At 44.6% G+C, this 24592-nt stretch overlaps 2 protein-coding genes across 2 annotated transcripts in view; both read left to right on the top strand.

Annotated features, from left to right (window-relative positions):
• The window catches only part of GRAMD1C (GRAM domain containing 1C), a 56243-nt gene extending 38758 nt beyond the window's left edge, over positions 1 to 17485 (top strand). The window contains 11 exon segments of the mRNA XM_050895671.1: positions 198 to 352; positions 7272 to 7327; positions 7329 to 7419; positions 8215 to 8333; positions 9474 to 9616; positions 11340 to 11443; positions 12163 to 12342; positions 13900 to 13957; positions 14484 to 14594; positions 15450 to 15555; positions 17168 to 17485. Coding sequence (XP_050751628.1) covers positions 198 to 352; positions 7272 to 7327; positions 7329 to 7419; positions 8215 to 8333; positions 9474 to 9616; positions 11340 to 11443; positions 12163 to 12342; positions 13900 to 13957; positions 14484 to 14594; positions 15450 to 15555; positions 17168 to 17245 — 1201 coding nt within the window. The 3' untranslated portion in view covers positions 17246 to 17485.
• Positions 17486 to 18790: 1305 nt separating this feature from the next.
• Positions 18791 to 22427, top strand: ZDHHC23 (zinc finger DHHC-type palmitoyltransferase 23). The gene is made up of 4 exons (XM_050895709.1): positions 18791 to 18897; positions 19269 to 19970; positions 20662 to 20829; positions 21678 to 22427. The coding sequence occupies exons 1-4, from the start codon at positions 18791 to 18793 to the stop codon at positions 21943 to 21945; spliced, it is 1245 nt and encodes a 414-aa protein (XP_050751666.1). The 3' UTR covers positions 21946 to 22427.
• Positions 22428 to 24592: the final 2165 nt, after the last annotated feature.

The raw sequence follows: 24592 nt of genomic DNA on the forward strand, positions 1-24592 counted from the left end.
TGAAAGTTTGAAATAAAGAGGAAGGAAAGTTGGCTAGGGGAGGGGAACAGGAGAGAAATTAGTGCTTGACTGTGTGGTAATTGAGCAGATAGAACTTGGGACTTCCTTTATATGGCTTTCTTCTCTGAAAGTAACTTTCTCTTTTTTTTTTTTAAATGGTCTGTGATTACTGATGCATTTTTTCCTCGGTTGTTTCAGGTGGAGGAGTCCCCAGGTGAGAAGCAAATAAAGAAGAGCCCTCTTCCATCTTCAGAAAGAAAACCTGTTAAGCTAGTCAGGAGCAGGTCTTTAGAAAAGTCCTTGGACCTGAATGAGAATGAAAATCTTCCGGAGAAGAGCAGTGCTTCAGACAGTGAAGAAGGTATATCTCTTAACAGTTGGGATCTGTAAGACAACCTGACTCTGGTGTTCAATCTCACTTGTGGAGCAAGTTAGAGAACTTTCTGATCTTATGAAACTTGTTTGCTCATTTGTTTCAGAGAATTGCAGCAAAAACATCTTTGTATCTTACTTAGTTTCTGGGGAGAAAAAAAAAGTTGTTGTTGGGGGTGTTTAGAACGAAAACAAATTGTGGTTTTGCTTTTTCTCCTTTGGTGGGTAGAGTTGCTAACAGCTTAAACTAAAAAAAAAAAAACGTTTCTTGACAATGTGGTGGTGTTTGTTCACTTTCCATGCTCTCACAGGTATTTCAAATATTTTTCTTTCCTTTGTTTTTACTTCTTGGGAACTGAGGAGAAACATTTCAGACTGTTCTCCAGTTTCTGAAAAATTCCCCCATCCTCCCTACCCCCCCTTCTTTACACTTCTAGTTTCTTAAGGCGTATGGGCTTCAATGTTATTGATGGAGTAAACTGAGGAACTCACTGAAAGTCCAGGCAAGACAACTTCCCAGGTTTCAGGGGAAATTGTGCATGTTCTGAATCTGGTCTGAAAATGAAAAACCTTAACATGTATCTTGGAGCAGGTTACACTTTGTGTGCCAACAGAGTTAGTATCTTAATGAATCCTAATATACCATCCTTATACCTCATACTTCATTACCCAGTACAAGATGAGAAGAAACCTGGATGCCACAGTAGTGTAGAGATTGTAACTTGGCTGTTACTTGCTTCCTTTCCTCTTCTCACCGTAGGAGAGAAAAGCATAGCTGTATGTCTCATAGTGGTTTTGGTGTAAGTATTTTTGCTATGTCCTCGGAGAGAGTAAGGCCAGAGGGTACCTTCTGCCCAGGCTGGATGACAGTGAGACTTGGGCTGAGGTCTGTGGGTGCTGCTTCTGTGCTCCCACAGTAGCCCCAGACAAGTTCTCGCTCTCTAATGTGAGCTTTTCACTTACTGTAGGGAACTTTTCTGTGTCAAAGGGCCGTAGTTGTTCAAACAGCTCACTGAAGTTGTGGTGGATGTTCCGATAAATATCCCAATCTGGGACTCTGTAAATGCCTTTAAAGCGAGGTGTGCACAACCCGGGTTGGTTCCAAAGTTGTATGGTGGTGTGCAAATGGAAGATGGAAAAGCTCAACAGTAGCTGTGTGCTCATTAGCAGCTGAATATTTCTTTCATAGGCATAAGAGATAACTTACTTTCATTGCCTGTTGATAAGAATAGAACAGTTCAGTTAATTGAGGCCAGTTCTTAATCTGGCTGAGAAACTTTGCATCTTATCCTTTCAAACAGAGTTGGCAACTGAAGTTGCTTGCAGGTGTCATTGTGTTGGGATCACTGAGGTGTGCAGGAAAGCTTTCAAAGTCATGGATTGAATTGGCTGCCTGCAAGTTGTGATTGTTGCCTGAGGATATACTTTATATGCAACTAACTTTCCTTTTGCTCACCCATACTGCTTCTGTGTTTGCTTGAGTTCAGATTCAACTCGATGCATGTCAGGTTGTATCATTTTTGGGAATATACCTACTTGAACAGGCTGCTGTTTATGCCATACTCCTACACACTTAACAAGCTTCACAAATCGTTTACTCCATCACAGGTGTATCTTTTAGAGCAGCAGAAAGTTTTGGCCTTTGGATGTTTTGGATATCTTGCAGTTTTCTTATCCTCTAGTATCACATCTCTCTTCCATCTCTGGATTTTATTTTATGGCAAAGGTCTCCAGTGAAACTGATTGAAAATAGTTGTTATCTTTCATGCTGCTGTTTGCCTAAACAATAGCAGTAAATACTCCCTGTCATCCCTGCATTGGTGATGTTGAATAAATAGAGCATATTAAACTGGAGATGTCTCTTTAATAAATAGAGAACTGACTTCATGCTGCTTTTCTTATTTCTCCTCCCTCCCCCAAGACTAGTCTTTTTTTATTCAGAGCAGGATTTTCTAGTCCCACAACATTAATCTTCTCTCAGATTCCCTTCTTCATGCCTAGAATTTTTTTTTCTTCTGTTTCTCTGTCTGTTTTCTATTGCAGTTGCCCCGCACTCTTACAAGGTGAATTCCTTCATGCAAACAAAACTAGCTTTCCTACATGGCAAAGGCTTACCCATGTGATTAATTCCTTTTGTGTCCTCTGGCTCATACGCAGGCTGCCTATGGAGGTGTCCTGGCAAATAAGGGGAGGGGCAAGCTCAGGACTGGTGTTCTCCAACTCCATGTCCACCTGACACCCAAAGCTGGAATGCCAGAGCCTTAGTAACACTAGTTCCCTTGCCCTAAGCAATTCTCATCTTGCTTACTTGGGGGATGGGGGGTGTGCGTCTCACCATGCACCACTGGCCTGTTGACCTGCATCTTGGTGCTTTTGTTCAGTTTCATAAATTGGAGTATAAGTATTGAGCCATGACGAACTTTTGGATAAGCTAAAAATTAATATGTGCAGTCTTGATTCTAAATTTCAGAAAACAAATTTTAGGTCAAGCACAGAATATGTATTTCCAAAATAGAGCTAGGAGAGTCTGAATTTCCTCAAATGACTCTTTGGTATATAGGTGGTTGTTTCTTCCCCCCCCCCCCCCCCCCAATGACAATGTTCAGCAGCATAAAATACTTCAAAGAAAGAAGGGGGAAGCAGGAAATTGGAAAACAGTCTTTTCTGTTAGAAAGCTTTACTGTATATGGGGACATCATAAATTCCTGATCTCCTTGCATAACTTGACAGACTTACTGTATTGTTTGTATTTGTACAAATAACCACCTTTAAATGTGTGGTCTGCAGGAGAGCATAACTGCTTGCACTGTAGTGCTGTGAGATGGGTACAGTGGTGGCTTGACTTTTCTTGCAGATAGGGATATATGAGGCAGAAAACGAAATACAGGGTGGTTGAAATTAGTTCAGACCTGGTTTGTTGTTCTGTTCTCCTCCCCGCCCCCCCCCCCCCCGATATGAAATTTTGGATATACAATGTATACAAGGAAGAGTAGCCCTGTTACCTTGTTGGCATTTTAATCAAAATACCAAAAGCACATGTTTTGTTGAATATGTAACTACCAATTATTTTTTGTTTGGGGTTTGGAGGATATATGTTTGACTTATCTAAAGGCAAAAGGTATAAGTGGTTTTTGTTTGTTTTTTTTTTTTTTAATCTTGTGAACTGGAAAAAGCTACCATTGTCACAATACTTACTCTACCTCCCCAAGTTAATTTTTGTACTTAGTCTTTTAAAGTGTAGGAGAGCTCTTTGATAATGATTAATATTGCTGATGCAGTCTTTAAATAGATGGTGTCTGGAACATGTTCACTCTAGGAATTGGTTTTATTGACTTGATTTCAGGTGTATCTGGTTAAAGGCTCCTACCTGCATATTATTCATTCAGTGTGCAATTTTTACTCATCCCCAGTGGCATAGAAATCCTCAACAGTGCCAAGATGTGCATACACGAATTTTTTTTTTTTTCCTCCTGATCCTCCCCCAACTCTGTGGAGTGGAAAAATCAACCATCTTATTAATATGTTTGATAGCCTCTGCTGTTATCAGTTCAGCTTCCTTCATTTGCTTGTGGTGTGTGTTTAGCTTTAAGCTGTTGGTTGTTAATGGGAATTAAGAACAATTTTTTTTTCCTGCCCCCTTCCGCCCCTCCAGTTTTCTGTCTTTCTTTTCTTGCACTGCAGATGTTTTCAAACCTCTGCAATCACTGCTGCATAATGGTATTATATTCAAACATTATTTCACAGCTTGCTTTGCAGTGATGAAAATGACCTTATGAAGTGCAAGGCAATAGTGGGGGAGGGAGCAGACTTGCTGTCTTCAGGCTGAACCAGGACACTCTGGGTAATATGTTACTTCTGGATTTTTGGGTCTCTAGGGTTCCTAACCTAAAGTCAGAATAATCTCATTTTCTCTTATCAGACAGTAGCTCCAATTCATCTATAAATGTATTCAGGCTAAGAGATTTAGTGGTTAATTGCACACTGCTGAGGGGTTAGAACAGCATCAAAAGTTAAGGAGTTAGACTGGTATCTAGATACCTGCACAGAACACTTTGTTCATAAACAGTGTTTCTAAGCCAGTCCTATGTAAAATGCTTGATGTTGCTCTAGTATGGAGATAAATAAAAGGCAGGTAGGTTTACCTGTGTGAGTTAAAACAAACAAAAGAAAACAGACAAACATGCATATTCATTTGTAGCAGAGATGAGTGGTTAAAGCTTTCTATTCTGTTGGAACTGCAAGTGTGTAAACTGTACACTTTTCTTTGCTATGCTACTGTTTCTGCTCGCTGCTTCATCTAGGATTTCTGCAGATAAACTCTGAGAAGCCCAGATGGAAGTGACTTGAAGCTTGTCAAGCTCTCGGTATATGCAGCGACTTGCTTCCACAGATGTGGAACTCACAGCAACATTCATATGTACATGCACCTTCCAGACCTGTCGTCTGAAAGATTTCTAGGCTTTCTGGAAAACAGCTGTTTGAACCCTAGCATCTTAAGTGGCTGACGGGCCTGATATATCAACCCAGTTTCAGCTTGGATTTTCTGAAAATACTGCTTTATGTGATAACACCATTTTAAAAATTTGTTTGTTTGTTCCAAGAGCTGAGAGGGATTGTAAGTAAAAACATATTTCTCAATAGATGCTCTCATGCACTTGGCACTTCATTAACTATTCCTCAGTAGAGACATGACTAGATGGAAATAGTGTAGGTAAGTCAACTAACAGGAAATTTTGTATAGACCCATGGATGCTCTTGCATAAGGCTCAGTACAAGGAGGACAGACTTCGTGCTTGAAGAGTAAAATATCTCAGTAGCAAGGCCTGCACCTTAAGGTAATAATGCATGGGCTTTGTGTATATCATAAGTTGCTGTGGCTTACCAAATTACCTTGCATCAGCAGAAACATAGTAGCTGTCCTCAGGCATTTCAGGTGAATGTAAAGTTGTGTTGCTTAGCTAAGCCTCACTGGGGCAAAGGTAACTTGTATTATCTTGTATTTGCTAAGACACATACAAATAGCTGTCAAAGCTTATCTGATGCATGGTGACTTGATCATGTGTCTGGGCCTTTGTATTTTTTTTTTAAGTGGTAGCAGATTCCTTCAGCATGTCAAGGTCCAGCTGAGTAAGACTCAACCAGAGTAACTAGGTTTGAATTACCTGGTGTCTGACTCCATGTGTGTTAGCTGATGCGCAGTAGGCAAAGGGGATGTTAACATCAATATCTGAAGCTTCCTGCCTCTTAGTGAAAGAGAGGAAGTAGAGAGTGCACTCTGAAAGGAGAGGTCTGTAATGTTGAGGTCTTGTTAGCTGAGGTCAAACTTACAGTTCACTTGGACTACGTTTTGCTGGAATTAGGTTCAACTCTGAGAGGAAATACAGTGAACATAAGCTGAAAACCCAGGCTGAATTTCTGGCTTCCCACTGAACGTTTCAGCACGGCAGAATCTGTATTCTAGCATGTAATGACTGCATATGGGCTGGTTAAATAGGCCTCTTAAAATGCGTGCTTGCTTTCTGTCCCACCTCGCAATTGTATAGACTTACAATTGCATAAGCAGAACATGGCGTGGGAAGGAAGTCCATCTCTTGTGCAAGCACAAAAATATGGCACTTGTGCTTTGCTTTTGGGGTCCTACATTGAAGCCTGATTAGGTCAAAGAGAACTTTCTTGGAGGCAGATGTATAACAGGGACTTTTAACAGGCTAGAAGCAGCACTAGAGCGGAAGTCTGCTTAGAGTCAGAATTGGATTTCGTTGGGGACTGTTGCAGTGTTCAGTTGCTGCATTTATATTTATCAATACTGACTGCTACTAAGCAGTAATGTTTTAAGTGCTGTAACCTTAGCCTGTAGGCAGTTTGTGAACTATAGCTTGATATTCAGGCTACCTTTGCATTGGTGGCTGGCGCTCACCTTTGCTAGCTCTGAGCATTCATTTGCATCGGTTGAAAGGTTAGGCATCCTGACTTCTGTCTTGCTTCTGCAAGATCTGCTTTCAGGCTTTTTGTTTCATTTTAGTAATGTATGGGGTGGGGTTTTTGCTTGTGTTTGGTAATTATAGTTTAGGATGGACTTGTTTCTAAAGCATGAGCAGATTGAGTTGGGGTTGGCATAGGAAACTGCTTGCCCTCCAGGATTATAATTCTGTCCCTTATCTCTTGCAAGAGTGGCTGAGACAACCACAAAGCTGAGTCATGCCAGCAACCAACAAGAAGCAGAAATAGCAAAGATCAGTGCTGCAGCCACAGAATGTCACTGGGGCGCTTGTTGGTGGTTTTGAAATAAGGGACGGTGATGAAGCATCTTGGTGCACTTTTCAGGACTGCAAAATGGAGCAGGGTGCCTCTTGCATTCCTCTTATAGGTACGGAGGGAGGAACAGTTTGAGGAACTGTTTGGGAGTCTACCTGGTCTCTTAGACTGTGGACACTACCAGCATTACAGATGTTAAAAGCAGAATTCTGAAACTAGCCACAAGTAAGAAGAAAGCTAGTATGGCTTCACTGTCCTCCTTGCTATGCACATGCCCTTTGTACAATAGACACACATATTAATGATTATTATGCTAACTTTTTGTCTTCCCCAACGTTTCCTGTAGCATTAGTAGAATACTGAAGGCGAAACTAAAGGGATGGGACCTTGTGATGTTTATTTATCAATTTATATTTACACAGGGAAATGGGGGGGGGTGGGGTGAAAATAAACTCTGGACTTTGCTCCTGAAGACAACCTACCTACCAAATCATGTGTTGCTGTCATAACTGGGTTTCTGAGAGTGAGAGACAAATGCTGATGCAAGCTTGGGAAGGATTTGAGCTGTAATAAAGCTTAGAATATTATAGAGTTTCTTCATAATACTGTTCTTTTCTTAACCTGATCTCTCTGCCTTTCCTTAGCGGTGAAGGAGACTGTCTCTGAGAATGATCTCTATGGGAGACTTTTTATAAACAGAAGTTTTCCACATCACTGCAGACAAGATGTTTGAAATCCTTTTCACCAATTCTCACTTCATGCAGAGGTTTCTCAATTCCAGGAGTATAGTAGGTAATATACTCTTCTCCCTTCTGTTCATGTTGCAAACTATCCTGAAAATTTCAACCTCTGAGAAATGTTAAATAAGGCTAAGTTGAATTTTAAGTTTCTCCTTGCTTTAAAAGAATTTTGAAGCTTTAAAGTTCCACTATGAGAGAGGATATTTAAAGCTAGCCTGTTGTTTCTGTAGATCAGTCACATTTCAGAGTAAAAATCTCATTTCAGTGCACCACAAAACTGCACCTTAATGCCTGAATTTTGGGTAGGCTATTAAGTTGATGCGTTCTGTGGGATATCTCTGATTACATTGTGTCCCAGAAATAGTGAAATGTGTATGGCTGGCACACAGGCAAAATCATTGCATCCTCCTAAACAATACTCACAGGCTTTAATTTTCTGGATGAGTAAATTTTATTCACTGAGGTCATAAGAACAGAAAATTAAGTCAAAAAGGGTAATATTTATTCAGTGTCAGCTTGGAAGGCAAAGTGGCAAAAGCTTTTGATAATGCTAAGTGAATCTCTTCAACTTTAAGCAGATGGGAAATGACACATTTTCATTGAATTGCTTACTCTTCTCCCCACCCTCAAGTCTCCTTCAGTAGACTGAGGTTCAGCTACTTAGTGCCTCACCTTTCTTCATCAGTGAACTACAATTTTCCCTTTTCCTGCAAAACACACAACCATTTTTGAATCAGTTTTCTGTCTCTCTCCCCACCGCTGTTCTTAAACTGTTAAGATGTGAAAGGGCAGAGATAATGCCTCTTAGGTAATCTGCATGTCAGATTTTGCATAATTTCTCATCTAGATGCTGTATCAACCCCTTGGAATAGAGATTCCAGTGGCAATCAGTTGAGGACTTTGACGTACACTGTAACGATTAACAATCCACTTTGTGGGAAGTTCACAACTGCAACTGAAAAGCAGGTACTGTATGCATGTGTGTGTCTGTCTGGTGCCCTTTAAAGCAAGGGAGAGGTCAACCCTATGGTCTATCAGAGATCTGACCATGGATTAGAGTTCAGTGAGCTGAGTGTGGATCTGCAGTTTAAACGTAGCATCTCTAAGGGTAGCTTGCTGCCCCTCTCACCATTAGCGAGCAAATGCTGATGAAATCAGAGAGGCTTTCTACCTTTACAGATGGCTGTAAACTTCTTCCACAAAATCTGCGGGGAAAAGTATTAACATCCCTTATGAATTGAGGGGAGAAAAGATGCAATGAAATGCTTTCAGTGTCCACTTCTGGGCTCCCCAGTACGAGAGAGAGATGGAAAGAGTCCAGCGAAGGGCCACTAAGATGATTAAGGGACTGGACCATCTCATATGAGAAACAGCTGAGAGCTGGGACTGTTCAGCCTGGAGAAGAGAAGGCTCAGGGGGGATCTTACACTGTATATAAGTATCTGAAGGGAGGGTGCAAAGAAGACTAAGCCAGGCCTTCACCACGAAAGGCCACACCTTTCAGTGGTGCGCAGTGACAGGACCAGAGGCGATGGGCACAAACTGAAACACAGATGGTTCCCCCTGAACATGAGGAAACACTTTTTTACTGTGAGGGTGACGGAGCACTGGAACAGGTTGTCCACAGAGGTTGTGGCGTCTCCTTTCTTGGAGATATTGGAAAGCCATCTGGACACAGTCCTGGGCAACCAGCTCTGGATGGCCCTCCTTGAGTAGGCTGCTTGGACAAGATTACCACCAGAGGTGCCTTCCAATCTCAACCATTCTGTAATTCTGCTTTGGGAAAGGTCTCATAGGTCAGTCTCAAAGAAGAACTCTGGTCATGAGTCAGTGGCCAGCCTTGCATCTGGTACTTGAAATGGCAGCGGGGAAATACTGCTGCTGCCTATGTTGGCTCTAGCGGGAGACATCTTCTCTTTCCCCACCCCATCTATATTTGCCAGTCTTAACTGGTTTTTATTGTGGTTGTTCAGGCTTTGTCCCTACTCTAGTTCACTTGGAGTTGGTTGATCTAGCCTAAGGAATTCAGGCCAAAAGAAGGGGAAAAAAAAAAAAAAATCAGGTACCATGAATATAACTTCTTATTTTTATTTTCTTTTATGGTAGATCCTGCATAAGCAGAGCCAGAAAGGTCAGTCTTATCAGGTGGATGCTGAGGTACTGACCCATGACGTCCCCTACCATGATTATTTCTACACTGTGAACAGATACTGCATCAGCCGCACATCCAGTCACAAGTGTCGATTACGGTGAGCCCGAGTGGTGCACAGCGGGAGGGGAAAATCCAAGGCACGTATGTTATGGGTTCATGAAGTGTGTTTATCAAAAGATCTGCCAACAGCATAGAGAAGGTCAGTTTCTCTTGAAGTTGGGAATCTCTTCTGAAAAATAGGCTTGGTTTATCTTGTCACATGTATGCTGGTTTTGGATCTCATTAATTCAGTGAGAAACGAACTCTTATCTTGACTCTATGAGGTACAGAACTCATCCCCAAGACTGAACTGGGTTCTGACCAGCCTTGCGTTTTTGAGTGCAGCTGTGTGAGTGGGATAAATTGGAACTACCTGAGATGTTTTACTACAAAGTTTCCCGGATAGCCTTATTGAGGGCCTGCAGAGGAGGATGGTTTCACAGGAAGGTGCAGGGAAGATGGAACGTACCTACTTTGCAGGGAGGGTACTCAAGCAAATCAGACTTCATTATTAAACTCTGCCTAGATAGGGGAGGCTTAAAAAGCACTTCCCTTTCCTCTCCCATTTATTGAAAATGCCTGAAGTGATCAAGTTCCATGTTCACTGCATTTGTGTGACTTTCTGACTATGTAATCCTTGGTAGTTTTTGCGCTGTCTTTAGTAAGACCTTTTATCTCAAACTTCATCAGTACGCAGGAAAGGTAAGCAAGCCTGGATTTTATTCTGGCTTATCTCAGGCTATAAAAGTGCTGAAGACTTCCTCTCTACTAGGAGAAGGGAAGAAAAGTCCTTGAACTGTTCTGGATGACTTTTTTTTTTGAGTCATTCTTCCTCTTTGAGAGCTGCATTTGTTTTATCTGAGACACATGGCAACCCTAGAGTAAGAGCAAAAACCTAGATTTCAATATGGTGCACAGAGCATGCATGTATAGAACAGAAGGTGCATGGTGGTGTTACAGCTGGCTTTATTATAGTGCGTTTAAAATGGCTCAAGAACTCTATTTGAAAGATGCTGTTTTGTTAAACTAAGAAACACAGTGGGCTTACATTAATTTGGATGACTATTTGAAAACATTGAAAAAAGTGTATTCTAGGATGGTCAGTGTTCTTGACTTAAACAAATCAAAATCACAGGCTATCCTTTTGTCCTTTATGAAGAGCTTTGGGATTCATTCAGTTGTTAGAAGCAGTCCTCTGAAGGATTCTACTCCATTTCTATTCTGGAAGCTTTATTGATTAGCTTGACGTGAGGAATGCAAGGCAGGAATGTCACTTCCCCTCTGTCATGCTCACAGAAAGACAGATTTTGATTTCTATCTACTCAGGGTAGGATCTGAGCACTTGGTGCATGAGTAGTGATAATGAATTTCACCTGCTGCCATTGCGGTGCCCATGTCATATATCATGTATACACATACAGAGTAAAAAACAGGACTTTATGATGGGAAAGTCTGAAGCCTATTTTAAATGTATGTTAAAATGAACACTTCAGATGAGAGCAATTCGTTGCTAGTCTGAGTCTGAAGGAAAACACTTCAAAATGTTTCCCATAATTTGGACATTCAGATCTCCTGAGGCTTTAGCCAGATATGTTGTCTTTGCTACTGTCTGTCTCTTGCCTTGCTTCAGTGTAAGTGCTGCCCAGGTGGAAAGCCAAGGAAGTTCTAGTTGGTATTTCAGATTATGGATATAAGCTAGGGGCCTGCTTCTGATAAGAGATTTCTGCTATCGCTGTGCTACCTAGAAGAGCACACTCTCACTATTGCATTCTGTTTATTAGGGTTTCCGCAGAAGTGAAGTACAGAAAACAGCCTTGGGGCCTTGTCAAGTCTGTAATCGAGAAGAATACCTGGGGAGGAATACAGGAAAACTTCAAACAACTTGGTGAGGCATTTTCTTCTTTGTGCTGGAGTAAGGAGGCTACCTTTCCTGTGTATGTTTTCACATCTGTCAAACTTGATTCCTTAAAGAATGGTTTGAAAAGAAGGCAACACCAAAGGAATCTCAAAGTCAGAAGTTCCTGTCATCAATATATCTGCCAATTCTAGGGTGTAAAAGAAGCCTTGTAGCTTAATATGCTACTAAGGAGCTCTTGTATACCTTGTCATAATTGCTTTCTGAAGGAAACATGAGGAGCAGCAAGAAAGCTGTTACTCTCAACTGCACGTGCCTATCTTTAAGTGTTTTCCGTGACTGGTGGGTACGAGAAGAGAAGCAGTGGTACTTGGCAGGCTCCCTGGCTATGTCTGTTAACAGCCTGGCCAGCCACAGCTGCAGGCTCACAGTCTAACACAATTCCTGGTCTCAGTCTAACAGTGTCTTGAAGTGCTCTTCCAACTGCTGTCTAACATATCATTAAACAATCCTGCACAGGCTGAATGTACACCGTATCTGCAAAGTGTACTAAGTGCCCTCTAGCAAATAGGACAGGTAGTACAGATCAAGGTGTAGTTCACGTCAATTACCTGCTTCAAGTTCATTTACTAGAAGGTGCACTTATTCCTCTGACTGCCACCCTCCATATCTCACAATTTAAGTCTTCAGTGCTAGGCTTTTCAGATTTTCTTTTGAAAGTTCAGTAACCTTATTTTTTTCCACTGCAGAATCAGATCTCCTAATGGAGGAATATGCTATTAATCAGTCCATAGAAGACTCTGGAAAATTAGTTGCCCTGAGACGAAGACGACGCACTTTACACCGGAGTCTGGCAGAATCACTTCCCAAACGCTCTTCCCAACATTCCTCTGGTGACATGGGAGTAGAGTCCCAGGGCAGCATAATAGGTAGGAATTTCTGTATCAAGTGTTTTCCAAAAGGTGTGTTCAAGAAAGCTTAACTCCTAAAATAGTGCAAGAGTAGCACTTGCGTGTATGTTACTCTCATTGTCTTTATCTAATTGGTGTGATAGCAAATGCTTTAGTGTGTTCAAGCTTGCATAAAATAGATTTGGAGCATGCATAGTCACTTTTATGATGAGTATCTCATGAAATCAAGCTTAATCTCACCTTCTGTTTTTAAAAGAAACAAACAAAAAACCAACCAAAACCTAAAATGCTGCACTGTACCTGCATAGGATTGAAAATGACATGGGATCAGAATGACATTTAACCTGACTTTTGTAAAGTTGCTGAAAAATTGCTTTATTTCTTCAAATAACTGCACACCCAAGTCATGAGTTGATTAAACTTTGTCACTCACCTCTTGGACCTGTCATGTCATTTTTGGTTGGGGTTGGTTTTTTTTTTTAACGTTAAGGAGTCTATTTCCTGTTTGCTTCTGTAATTTCTGGGTCACTGAAGAATTTCTTGCAGTTCCACTGCCCCTCGGCATGACAGACTTGGCCACTAGCATATACAATATTAGCTACACCTACAGAGATGAGGAACATCTGTGCACTAATGTGTACCAGAGAATGGTGGATTTCATGACACAAGTTTAATTGTAAACACTGAAGTAGGAGCACGTGCCCTTTCCTAAAGGGGCAGACAACACTGAGTATAGCACTGAGAGAACGTTTGGATCAACAGTGTGTGTAATGGACTCTTTACCTAACTGAGATTACTTCCTGATTACTTAATTCTGCTACTGCTGCTCCACCTTTTCAGATGAGTGTGTCTGCCTCAGTATACACTACAGCTTTTGTGTATGCCCTTTGTCCAGGGCAGGAAATGTGAATGTAAGGAACTGTTTTAGGAGGACAGGTAACTATATTTAAAGATCAGCCCGCCCACAGTGGTAGGTGATTGCTGCTCAGTTTGCAGAGGACACACACACTTCCTCTCCCTCGCTAGTGTCTGGTCCCTGTTGCCTGACGACTAGCAGATGCTCTTTTGAAAGGCTGTCTTTGGGCCAATATATAAACCAAGCCGGTAAGGATGGGACAAGTTACAGGAGAACTTGATTTGACACTGGTTGTCAGAAAGACTAATGTGGGCGGGAGAACAAGCAGAAGAGAGCCACTTTGCAGTCTGTCTCTGCTCGTGCGTGACTCGCAGCGTATGTGCTGAATGAGTGTTAGTAATGGATGGACTGTAGCCTTCTCAGCTATCTAAAGTGAACATGCCCCAGTGCTGTGTTCTCCCCAGCATACTGGGTAGGGGGAATCCTGCTCCTGATGGAAGAGCCTGACTGTCCAGCAGACTCGTCTGAGATGACTGCAAAAATACCTTGGTGAATGCTGGAGGTGATCCTATGCACCCACGTGATCTGTTATTTTTTTTTTCCATCAGAAGCTGTTGAGCTATTCTGTGTGAAATGCTGGGCACTGACATGTATCTGCAGGCATCCTTTAAGAATGTTCTTCAGTACTTTTTAACCTCCTTCTCTTCCATGCCCTATAGGAAGGAAAAGAGATGCTGTAAGTAGGACCACCACCATCATTGTAGTAATGAGTGTCTTGTAAGTACTCACTTGCATTAAAATGTGGCTTGACTCAAGCTCATCTTGGTCTTTTATCTGTATTTGTCTGTACCTTACTTGCATGTGAACATTGCATGTAGCATGATAGATCCTAACCTAATTTGAATGGAGCACTTGGGTATAGGAGGGGAATGGATTGATGTAAGAAGTGACACATGGAATGAAAATGCTGACTTGCCAAAGTAGTCTGCCTTGCAGGTTTACTTAGGTCTGATCCTCTTAAAAAAAAAAAAAAAAAAAGCCTAGAATTTACTCATTCCTAGTTTTAAAAGTGCCAAGAGGAGATACTGTTGTCGTTCTTATTGGTTGCTATTACATAGCTTAATCCTAACTGCTAAGAATTGTTTGGATAGATCTTTATTTTCAGTATAGCACTGCCCCATACTTTTTTTTTTTCTCCCAGAAGGATTCTCTTTTCTTAGCTGTTTTTAGCCCAGATCTTGTTTCTGTAGCATTGCAACCAGAATTGTTACAGGACTTGATTTTTGTTCTCTTCTCTCTACAGTTTGCTGCTCTTGGTCTTGCTGAATATAACACTGTTTCTCAGATTGTCAAAGATAGAGCATGCAGCTCAGTCCCTCTATCATGTCCAGCTTCAGGAAGAAAACTCTTTGAAGTAAGTTGAATTCACAATCTTTGCTTGCTTTCTTCCTCAGCTTATGTGAGAATCCGATCTAAAGAAATAAATTTTCAACAGTGAAACTCAGTGGTAAGTTTTCAAAAGCTGCTGGGGCTTGCTGTTCTTCTGAGGTCTATGCTGATATCCAGTGACATGTCTGACTGCATCTTGCAGTAATAAATTTCTCCTTTGACAAGCTGTTTTTTGGGGGAGTGTTAACCTTAGCTTGCATTTATCACCCTGCTGTGACTCATCTTCTGTGAATATCATAGTGCTGATCACGGAACCAAAGTGTTCACTTCATCCTGTGTGAACCAGCATTATCTCAAATGTAATGTTAAAGATTCATTTAGCTTTTTAGCATCTTTCTGTGAGTCTCCTGCTAAATCTTCTCTCCCCCTCAAACTTCCACATTAGGTGCCTTTTGTATTCAGACACATCGAAGAGGCTCAGATGTTGCTTCCTCTCTTGAATATGGTATCAGCAAACAAGTTAAGAACCATAACCTGCTCTTGAGTATGGAAGCAGTGTGGTGACCTCCCATAGTGATCATCTCAGAACTGATTAGAGTAACTTTCTTCACAAGAAAGATCTTGCCCTCTGAAGTGTGAGAATTTACATTGTAGACATAATGCAAGCACATTTATTCTTGCTGGCTGTTGTCTACAAAGGTCTGAGGCAGTATCCTCAAGGCAACAGGGATTGAAATTCAACTGCAGGCAGCTTTTTATGTGGCTTTTGGAAAAGGATGCTTTTAGCAATGGCAGAGCAATGGTCGCAGAGAGCAGTTGCTTTGAGAAAGGCATGGGGGTGCTTGTTTCATGTTTCTGATGTAATCTCAATCTCTTTCAGCATATCACCAGAAATGGTATCAAAAGAGGAGATCCCTCAATATGATGAGGAACAGGTTAAACACGTTAAGGGAGTTTTAAGAGACTCAATTGAAATGCTTGAGCAGGTAGGTCTGCCAATCTTTCCTGCTGATATTCTTGTTTCTCAACAACTTAAGTTTTCTCCCTTATGCCATCATAGCTTTTGTTTGATGTCTTCTGGTCCTAACTAAAGTTTTCATGACTCCTTGACCTGTTTTGTCCTAGGCTTGAATTTGGTACATAGGCAATGCTCGTGTTTTTGATGTTTTGGGTTGGGTGGTTTTTTTTCCTTGGACTAAGATTAAATATTCACATCAATTTTCTTAAACCTGTATTGATGAGATGTGTTGATGCAGTTCTGAATCATGACAAAGCAAAGACTGGAGTAATTCAAAACAGATCCTCTTTTCTAACAAGACTCAAAACATAATGTTAAGTATTTTCCCACCTAATTATGGGGTTTCTTCATTCAGGTTTATCCTGGCTTTTGCTCCCCACTACTCTTCTAGGTATTGGTGAGCACTTCACTTAGCCTTGGTATCAATGGGCCACCTAATCTCCAGTGAAAAATAAATAAATTCTACAGACCATATGTTTCTGAGAGGCTCCATAGCTATGGAGTTAATCCCCCTTCTCAGTAACTTACACTTCCAGGCTCTTACATGCTACAAACACTATAAAAAAAAAAAAAAAGAAGTTGTTGAATGCTGTTGTCTCTCTGATCCTGAAGTCCAGGACTGGTAAACCCCTAGGCTGAAATTTCAACTCAGTAAGTGAAGGACAGTAAATTCATACTTTGTTTTTTACTTATAACCTATGAATGTTCTGATTTTAAGTTCTTTTATTAAATCTTAAAATGTGACAGAAGAAATTATTAGATTAGAAAAGCTGTGGGGGAGTTCCCATGTACCTCTATCCATCACCAGTTTGCTCTGTGTTCTCCCACGCACTAAAGGAGGGTAGAAAAAGAAGCCTTTTTTTATACTCCTTGTTCAGAGGTGTCTCTGCACACAAAATTGCTATTAATCTATTAACCATTTTGATCACAGCTTGAAAAAGCTTCTGAGTGCTGGAAATTTTGCTGCAGAAATCAATTTCCTTGTTTCCATGCCCTTTTCATTTTCTCTGCTTACTACCCAAAAAATTGCTAATTCTGAAGTGTTAAACTCGTTTTTGAACACATAAAGTGTAAAAAAAAAAAAAAAAAAAAAAAAAAAAAGTGAGAATTCAGCCACATTTTTCATCCCAAATAACACTTTTGTCTGGAAGTCATGACATTGTAGTGCCTGTTACCTTGTGTTTCCTGAGGGTTGTCAATAATCTGAACATGTTTTGTGCACCAAAATGCACTGGGAGGGCCATATTAAAAGAAAATTCATGCTTTGCTGCCATGTTCCTTAGAGTATTTGCTATGAACATTAACTGTGACTAAAAATGAGTGGCATGGCTTATCTTCTGCATTGTTGTCTGGTGAGGTGTTAAGACTTTATCATACTGGACTGTTCATAATTATAAACTGCACAAAGTATAGCTGTTAGGCGAGCACAGTAAGGCAACTGTTTATAGAAACAGGGAGGAGGAAATTGCATTAAATCTTTAAAAGAAAAGGAGGGAGGGAGACATTATTTTCCTGATACCACTTACCCATGCAGGAGACTAACAAGTAATTGGGGGGGTATGATGGTTGTATCTTCACAGCTAAAGATCTCCCTTTCCATGCTCCAAAGAAGCTTTGACCACTTGAACAGGACACAGAGCAGCAGGACTGAGAGTTAATACCCACGTCAGCTTTCTGTTCAAGATGTTGGAAGAACAGATGTGTGTGTGAGGACTTGTGGGGTAGGGATTGTAACTGTCACCTTCGGACTCTTTACTATTTGGCTCAAAAGCTGCACGGAATAAAGGTTTCTGGAAGAAGTAACTTGGGTTCTGCATTCCCATAGCCTGGCGATCTGTCTCTCCTGCCAGCGCTGTATCCTGGGGAGTCTCGCTTACAAACAGTGCAGAGCTCTCGAATCCCATGGTGAGTGAGCGAGGGCAGTTGTACTGCTGGTTAGCGGATCTGCAAATTTTGGAGGAGGGGAGAACACCCTCTGCAGAGAGCTGGGCTTGACTTTAATGAAATCGGAGCTTTTTATGTCAACTTAAAAAATGACCATCAGTGAAGAGTGTTTTGGAGAAAAAGAACAGGTAGTGGTTTTACAGCCACAGGATCTTTATATGCTTTTTTTAAGCCATGGGGACCTTGTAAAACAAGTCTCCATCTTTAAGGATGAATATTTTTAAGATTAATTAATGAAACAGGGAAATGCTTGATACCTCTTTGCTAAATCTCTTGCATACTGTGCGAGCTTTGGCAGTCTGCCTTCTGCCATATGTTTCTAGCTCTCCCAGAGAAATTTCAGCCCTCAGTATTTTCCCTCCATCAAGGGCTGCTCTTCAGTTCTTTCACACGGTGTGCCCACTGGTGATGAAACACCTTTTCTTCTGGCTTCAAGCTTTTTCTAAGCAGGTTGAGAGAAGGAAGACGAAAATAAAAATTAAAAGCAAGGGGAACAGCACCATCCAGCTCAGACCGTGGTTGTAGGGCAGCGCTGGCTGGTGTGGTCCTCAGTCTGTCTTGCAGTGGTGCAAACAGCTGAGCTCCTCTGCCTGTAGCCCAGGGTGGGTTAGGGGGGTGCGTGTGTGGGTGCTTGAGTCCCAAAATGCAGGGTCCTGGGGCAAAACCCTCCACGGGGCAGGTTTAAACATGTGCGGTGGCTGTTGTGCTGAGTGGGAAACTTTCCCAGCCACGCGTGTCCAAGCCCGGGGAGTAGCAACGCTGATCAGTCTGCGGGGGGGGGGGGGGGTCGGGGTCGGGGCTGGCTCTTTCCCTAGCCGCGGGAGGTGGTGGCGGCGGCGGACCCCGCGGTGCCTCGCCGCCACCTCCTGCGGCCGCCACCTGTTGCGCTGGCCCTTTAAGCCAGGTGCCACTGCGTCACGGCCAGTCCCGCCCCTCCCGGGCAGGCATTGGGCCATTCCGCCGTCAGGTGGATGGGCCCGGGGTGGAGGGGTCCCTCACGCGCCCGCCCCCCCCCCCCCGCACACCTCCGCGTTCGGGAGACGTTTGGGGCGCGGGCGGCCAATGGCGGCCGGGCTCCGCCGAAGGGGGCGGGGCCGCTGTAGAGGAGGCGGTGGCGGGCGCGAGAGGCACCTGCGGCTGGCAGGGGGGGCGGGGCGCCTGCCGCGGCGGCGCTGCCGTGCGAGCCGCGTCCCTGGCCCGGCGGCGGCGGCGGCGGCTGAGGGAGGGTCGCGGGGGAAGGCGCGGCGGGGCGGGCGGCGATGGAGGAGCCGCTCTGCTGCTGCGAGTACGTGGACCGGAGGGGCGAGAGGAATCACCTGGCGGCGTGCTGCTGCGACTGCGAGGACCTGGACGAGGGCTGCGAGAGGTAACGGCTCCGCGACCCCCGCCCTGCCGGGCCCCCGCCTCCCTCGGCGCCGCCCGGCGAGCGGTCTGGCTGCGAGACCCCCTCCCAGCGGCGGCCCGCAGGGGCTCTGGCTGTCCCCTCGCCTCGCGGGAAGCCCCGTGGGCAGCCGGTACCCGCCGCGGGGCTGCCGCCCTGAGGGGAGAGAAGCTGCTTGCCGCTTCTCGGGAAACTTGACGGGAGAGGGGGAAGGCGGAGGCGGGCGGGGGCGCCCCGGGTCGGCGCCCGGGCTGGGCGCCTCAGGGCAGGCTGCAGGAGCGGGACGAGGCAGGGGAAGGGCCTCGGGTGCGCGGCTGCCCGTCTGCTAGCCGGCGTCTGTGCTTCCCCCCGAACAGGTGGCTGACGTGCAAATCCCTGCCGCCGGGAGCTCTGGAAAGAATTGCCGAGACCGTTGCGGACCGGGTGCGGGTCCCTTGGTTCGCAGGGGCCGTGAAGATCAACGTCAGCCTCGTGCCGCCTCTCGTTCTGCTGCCTGTCTTCCTCCACGTTGCAGCTCTGCACTTCCTGCTGGGGCTCGTCATCTTGACATCTCTGCCCGTGGTGGTGCTGTGGTATTACTACCTCACCCACAGGAGGAAGGAACGGACTCTCTTCTTCTTGAGCCTGGGGCTCTTCTCCTTGGGCTACATGTACTATGTGTTTCTCCAGGAGGTGGTTCCCCGAGGCCACGTGGGGTATTCCCAAGTGGTCGCTCTCACGTGCGGGTTAATTCTTATGCTTGCAGCCCTGTCTCGAGCCAAGAAAGACCCCGGCTATCTTCCCATCCCAGCAAGCAACGAGAAGTCATCGCACCAGGGTTTGCCCAACAAGAGTGTTAGAGGGAGCTCCAATGGGCTCCATGGCGTCGCCATGTCAGGAGCTGCCAGTGGCCGTGCTGTGAATGGGGAGGCCAAAGGCTATTGCAGGATGTCAGCTGAGGAGCCAGAAGGTGTGAAAAAGGACTGGTGTGCTAAATGCCAGCTGGTCAGACCAGCCCGAGCAGGGCACTGCCGGCTTTGTGGCAGGTGTGTAAGGAGACTGGACCATCACTGTGTCTGGTAGGTTTTGCACTGCTGAGGCTACGTGTGTGCTCTCTCTCTCCCCCCCCCCGCCTTTTAAAGTTAGCTTTTTTTACAGTCCCTGTCAAATGGGGTTACTTTTGTTATGTGCAAGACCTGGTGACATTCTTTAAAACAGTAAACTTGTATTTACCATTTTGAAGAACAATTTGTTTGTTTATTGTAAGTGGGTTGACCTGATAGCTGATAACTTCTACAGCATACTTCAGAATTGCCTTTGGTTCTCTACTGGTTTTCATCTGGGTGGTTTTTTTGGGGGGTGGGTTTTGTTGTTTTTGGGTTTTTTTAGACTTGGTCTGTGGAGCACTAGCAATCCTGCAGTTAACTTGCATTAGTGCTCTCTTGGGGCAAGGGAACCTAAAGCTGCCTGTGTGCATGCAGTACTGGAACCAAGGAGCAGTAGGTATAGATGTGTCTCAGCGAATGATACTACACTTGCTAAAAGCTTGAGGCAAACGGTCTACCACCATTACCCTACTGGTCTATTGACTTGTGCCTATAACCTTTCTATAAAAAGCTATAAAGCTTTGAACGCGTTTCAAAGTTCTTAGCCTGTGTTGTATAGAAGCACCTTGGAAATTAGGTTCTCTGACAGCTGGGGGAGGGAGGAGGAAAGAGAAGCCAGTTTCTTTTATTTTTAAGCAAAGTAATCTCTTCTTTCCTTTTGGAGGATTAACAGCTGTGTAGGGGAGCAGAACCACCAAGCATTCATCCTTGCACTCTCCTTCTTCATGCTTACCTCTGTGTATGGGATTACGTTGACCCTGCACACCGTCTGTAGGGGCCGAACTCCGTTTGTGGCATTGTTCTACTGCCCCGGGGCCTATTCTGACTACAGGTGAGAAGTCTGTCTGGGAGATTGCTAGGGTGGGAATGGGCTTGGTCAGGCAGCTTAGCTCCTGTTCCTCATTCTGTGTCTAGGCTAGTGCTGTTGGCTGTCAAACCTGACCAAAAAGTGCTCCCTAAAAAGCTCTGGAAAGCAGGGATGCATCACTGCTTTTGCCAAGGTGGGGAGCCTGAGACTCGAAGAGAGCTCACCATTTATTTGGAAAAGGTTGTTGGAGGAGCTGGGATTTGAAGTCTTTATTTATTGTGTCATATATAGATATACCCTTAAATATGTGTGTCCCCAGATGCAGGTACCGGTCTGACGATCTGGAATCTGTGCTGTCTCTCCCTCTCATCCCTCACTGTTTATCTAGTGACTGTCCCTCTGAGTTATCTGCTTAGAACAGACAGCGTTAATATGCCTTGTCTGGTGGGGAGGGTGGTGAGAAGCATTGGACACGAGTTCAGAGACTGGCGCTACCACTGATGGGCAGAGTACACTAGCACAAGTGACTCTGCCTTCATCTGTACTCCATTTTGTGGTCTATCGGGTGTGAGCATCATTGTGTCCTTAAATAAGGACCGAGTATCTTTACAACAGTAAGACTAAAGAGCTAGGTGGTGAGATAACAATGTGCAAGAGTAGCTCTGGTAGCGCTAAAAGCTCTCATTAAGTAAGCCCTGAAGCTTTAATTTTGAGAAAGCCTTTAAGGATTATCTGATGAAAGCAGCAAAGCGAGATCACTGTGGCAGATGTAGACAGGGATTTGAAAGGATAATGATTACCAGGGAAAGTCACTCTAAAGCAGCTGCTCCAAAACTAAATGGCTTCCTTCCCATCTTTTTCCCTGCTGCCAGCTCTGCTCTGTCGTTCACCTGTGTGTGGTACTGTGCCATTGTAACAGCTGGCATGGGATACATCCTCCTTATCCAGCTGTTGAACATCAGCTACAACGTGACCGAGAGGGAAGCTCGGCTGGCTCTGCGGGACAACACTGGGCGCAGGCTCCTGGGTGGGTTAGTGATAGACACTGGCCAGTATAACAGGGGTTTCGTATGCAACTGGGGCCATTTCTTGAGCCTGGGGTCTTCTCCTCCACAGCGCTCTGCTGAAGACATCGTGTGACACTCCTCTTTCTGCAGATGACGTTGACTGACTTTCTTTAGCAGGGGAATGGCCCCTTCCACTAGGACTCCCTCCTCCCACACCCTTCCTTCCTTCGCGGTCGGTGTATGGGCTACCTGTCCCGTCACTGACTACATCAGAGGCTTTCCCAGGCGAAATGGTTCTTCGCGTGCTGTCAGCCAGCAATAGGATGCAGAAAGCAGTAAGCCATATGCACAAACCTGGAGAGAAGGAGCCTGCTGCCTTTTTCCACTGTGGGAAACTTTGTGCAGCTCAGCTCAGCAGGAAGAAGAGCACAAGGTTTTGAGAACTTGAGTTTCCGTTAGGCGTGAACCCTGGCATCAAGAGGAACCCGCTGCTGGACTTCAGAGCATGCACTGGTTCCTGCAAAGGTTAAGGAATCCCTGGCTTGTACCTACATGCGACATTTCAGAGATGTCAGGCGGGTGAACTTTTGATACAGATAACAGATGGACTGCTGCAGAAGCCAGGCTCTTTGGCTAAAAGAGACTGTCTAGGCAGTTCCGGAGCAGCTCCCTCCTCTCTGGTGCTTTTTTTTTTTTTCTTTTTTTCCCTATCTTCTATTCCATCCAGCTGTATACATGCTTGTATTAAGTGCCTTTGTGAGCAACATTCCTGTAGGGCTTTGTAAGATCCCTTCACCTCTTGACCCCTAAAGTTGTTATTCCATCCCTGTCTGTCCGACTGGGTGAGAAGACACTGTCATCTTCAATCTCGTCGTTCTTTCTGCGAGCTGAGTCTGTGTTGGTTTGAAGGCTTGGCTCATCTCCCTCAAAGTGTTTCTGCTCTGATTATGGATTGTGACATGAGACAGCAGATAAACATACCAAGTAAGAAGATGTTTTGAAGCAACACATAACAGTAGACTCTGAGGAGAAAACAAGAGTGCTGTCCAGTGTTACTGTAGCTTTATGGAAAGTACCTTGCTCCCTCCCTCTATGGAGAAGGGAGTCTGTGGGAGAGTAGACAATTCTGCTAACAGCATTTTTGGTAGGTAGCATCTTGGTCGGTTGTGTTGCTAATAACATAGTGATCCTGTCTCCTCTCAACCCAGTCACTGTGGAGCTGCCTGACTGTAGATCTGTTTTCTCAGGGCAGGAAGCCAAGGAACAGTTCGGTCTCTGCATATGTAGGGAGAGGATGTGTTGGAGCTGCCTGTTTGGGGGGTAGATGACCTGCACTGGCAGGTGAATGAATGTGTTAAATGTGCTCTGCAAGAATGCCACTTGTTCCTCATCAGCCTGCAACTGTATTATTGCCCGGACTTGAGCTTCAGCTGAAATCACAAGGTTTTGGTGGCGATGGTTTCTTTTTTTTGTTGCTTTGTGTTTTAAACCGTTTGTGTATGTTGTTGGCCCTGCACTAATATGAAAGGTCTGGCTGGAAAAGCCTGGGACCATGGCACAAGAGTTACGGGTTGGGCCTAAGATGCAGAAGCAGAGGGAAGAGCCTTGTCCTAGCTACTGATGTTTTTAGGTGCGTGTGCAGCATGCACAGATCATACCTACCCCTGATTCCACTTGTGTGGCAGGCAGCTGGGGGATGTTGGCTGAGTGATGCAAATTCACTGTGTGCTGCTGTGCGTTATCTCTGAAGAACGGATGGATAGTGCATGGTGCCAAAAGGTAGCAGGGTTGGGGGTGTCCCTTGAGATCCCTCCACATTTGGTGTGTGTGCTCCCGATGACATGTCCCAGTTTAAGGTGAAGACCGTGTCCCTCTTTGCGCTGTTTGGTTTCCTCAAGTGGCACTTTCTATAACCAGCAGATGATTGAGGAGCAGCTGCACTTGTCAGTAACTGTTTCTGCACAGCCACATTCCTTCCTGAGTGTCCCTTATTTCCTCTTACCCCTTTTCATCGAGCGAGTAATCCTTTATAAGGAGGTAAAGGGGACACCTCTCTTGCTTCCTGCCTCTAACCAAACACACTAAGAGGTTTCTGACCACTTCCCTGGCCCTAATGTGAAGAAAAAGGCGCCCAGCCGGACTGTGCTAAATGTTCCTCTGTGACCTTCTGACTGTTTGGAGCTTGGAGCCTGACCCTAGGAGTTTCAAGTCACACAAAGACCTCGCCTCCACATGAGTTGTCTGTAAATGTTTCCATGGCACACATGCATTTTGTGATGCCTGCTGAGATGAACTGGAGCTTGGCAACCCTGGAGACAAGGATGCTGTGGGCTAGCAGGTTTGTGATCTTCTCAGATCTCATTCTGCTGGCACTTGGGAAGATTAAGGCAGAATGACCTCCTGGGCTAAACGAACGCCTGCAGTGGAGGTAGCCAACCTCTCTGTCCCTGTGAGTTACATGTGCAGAAATCAATCGTGTGCCCATGAGCTGAATGAGCTCTGGGAGCGTTTACAGGTTTGAGATAAGTGGTTTCTCAGAGTCCTGCTACTCCTGGCTGGGAGAAAGCAGAGCATATCGCAGATTATTTCCCTGGCAGTGCCTGACCCTGTTGTGCTCACTTTCTCCCACAGGCAGAGGTTGGTTACTACTTTGCAGCCTGTCTGTCAGTGTAGCCTTGTCCCTTGTCTCTTAGTGAGCTCTGGTGTGGGAGATTCCGTTTGAAGTGCTTGCACCGAGACTCTCTTAGTGGTGTCTTCCCAGGCAGTGTGGACTTTGGAGT

The sequence above is a fragment of the Gymnogyps californianus genome, chromosome 1 (assembly GCF_018139145.2).
Source record: "Gymnogyps californianus isolate 813 chromosome 1, ASM1813914v2, whole genome shotgun sequence".
In the NCBI taxonomy this organism is placed as follows: domain Eukaryota; kingdom Metazoa; phylum Chordata; class Aves; order Accipitriformes; family Cathartidae; genus Gymnogyps; species Gymnogyps californianus.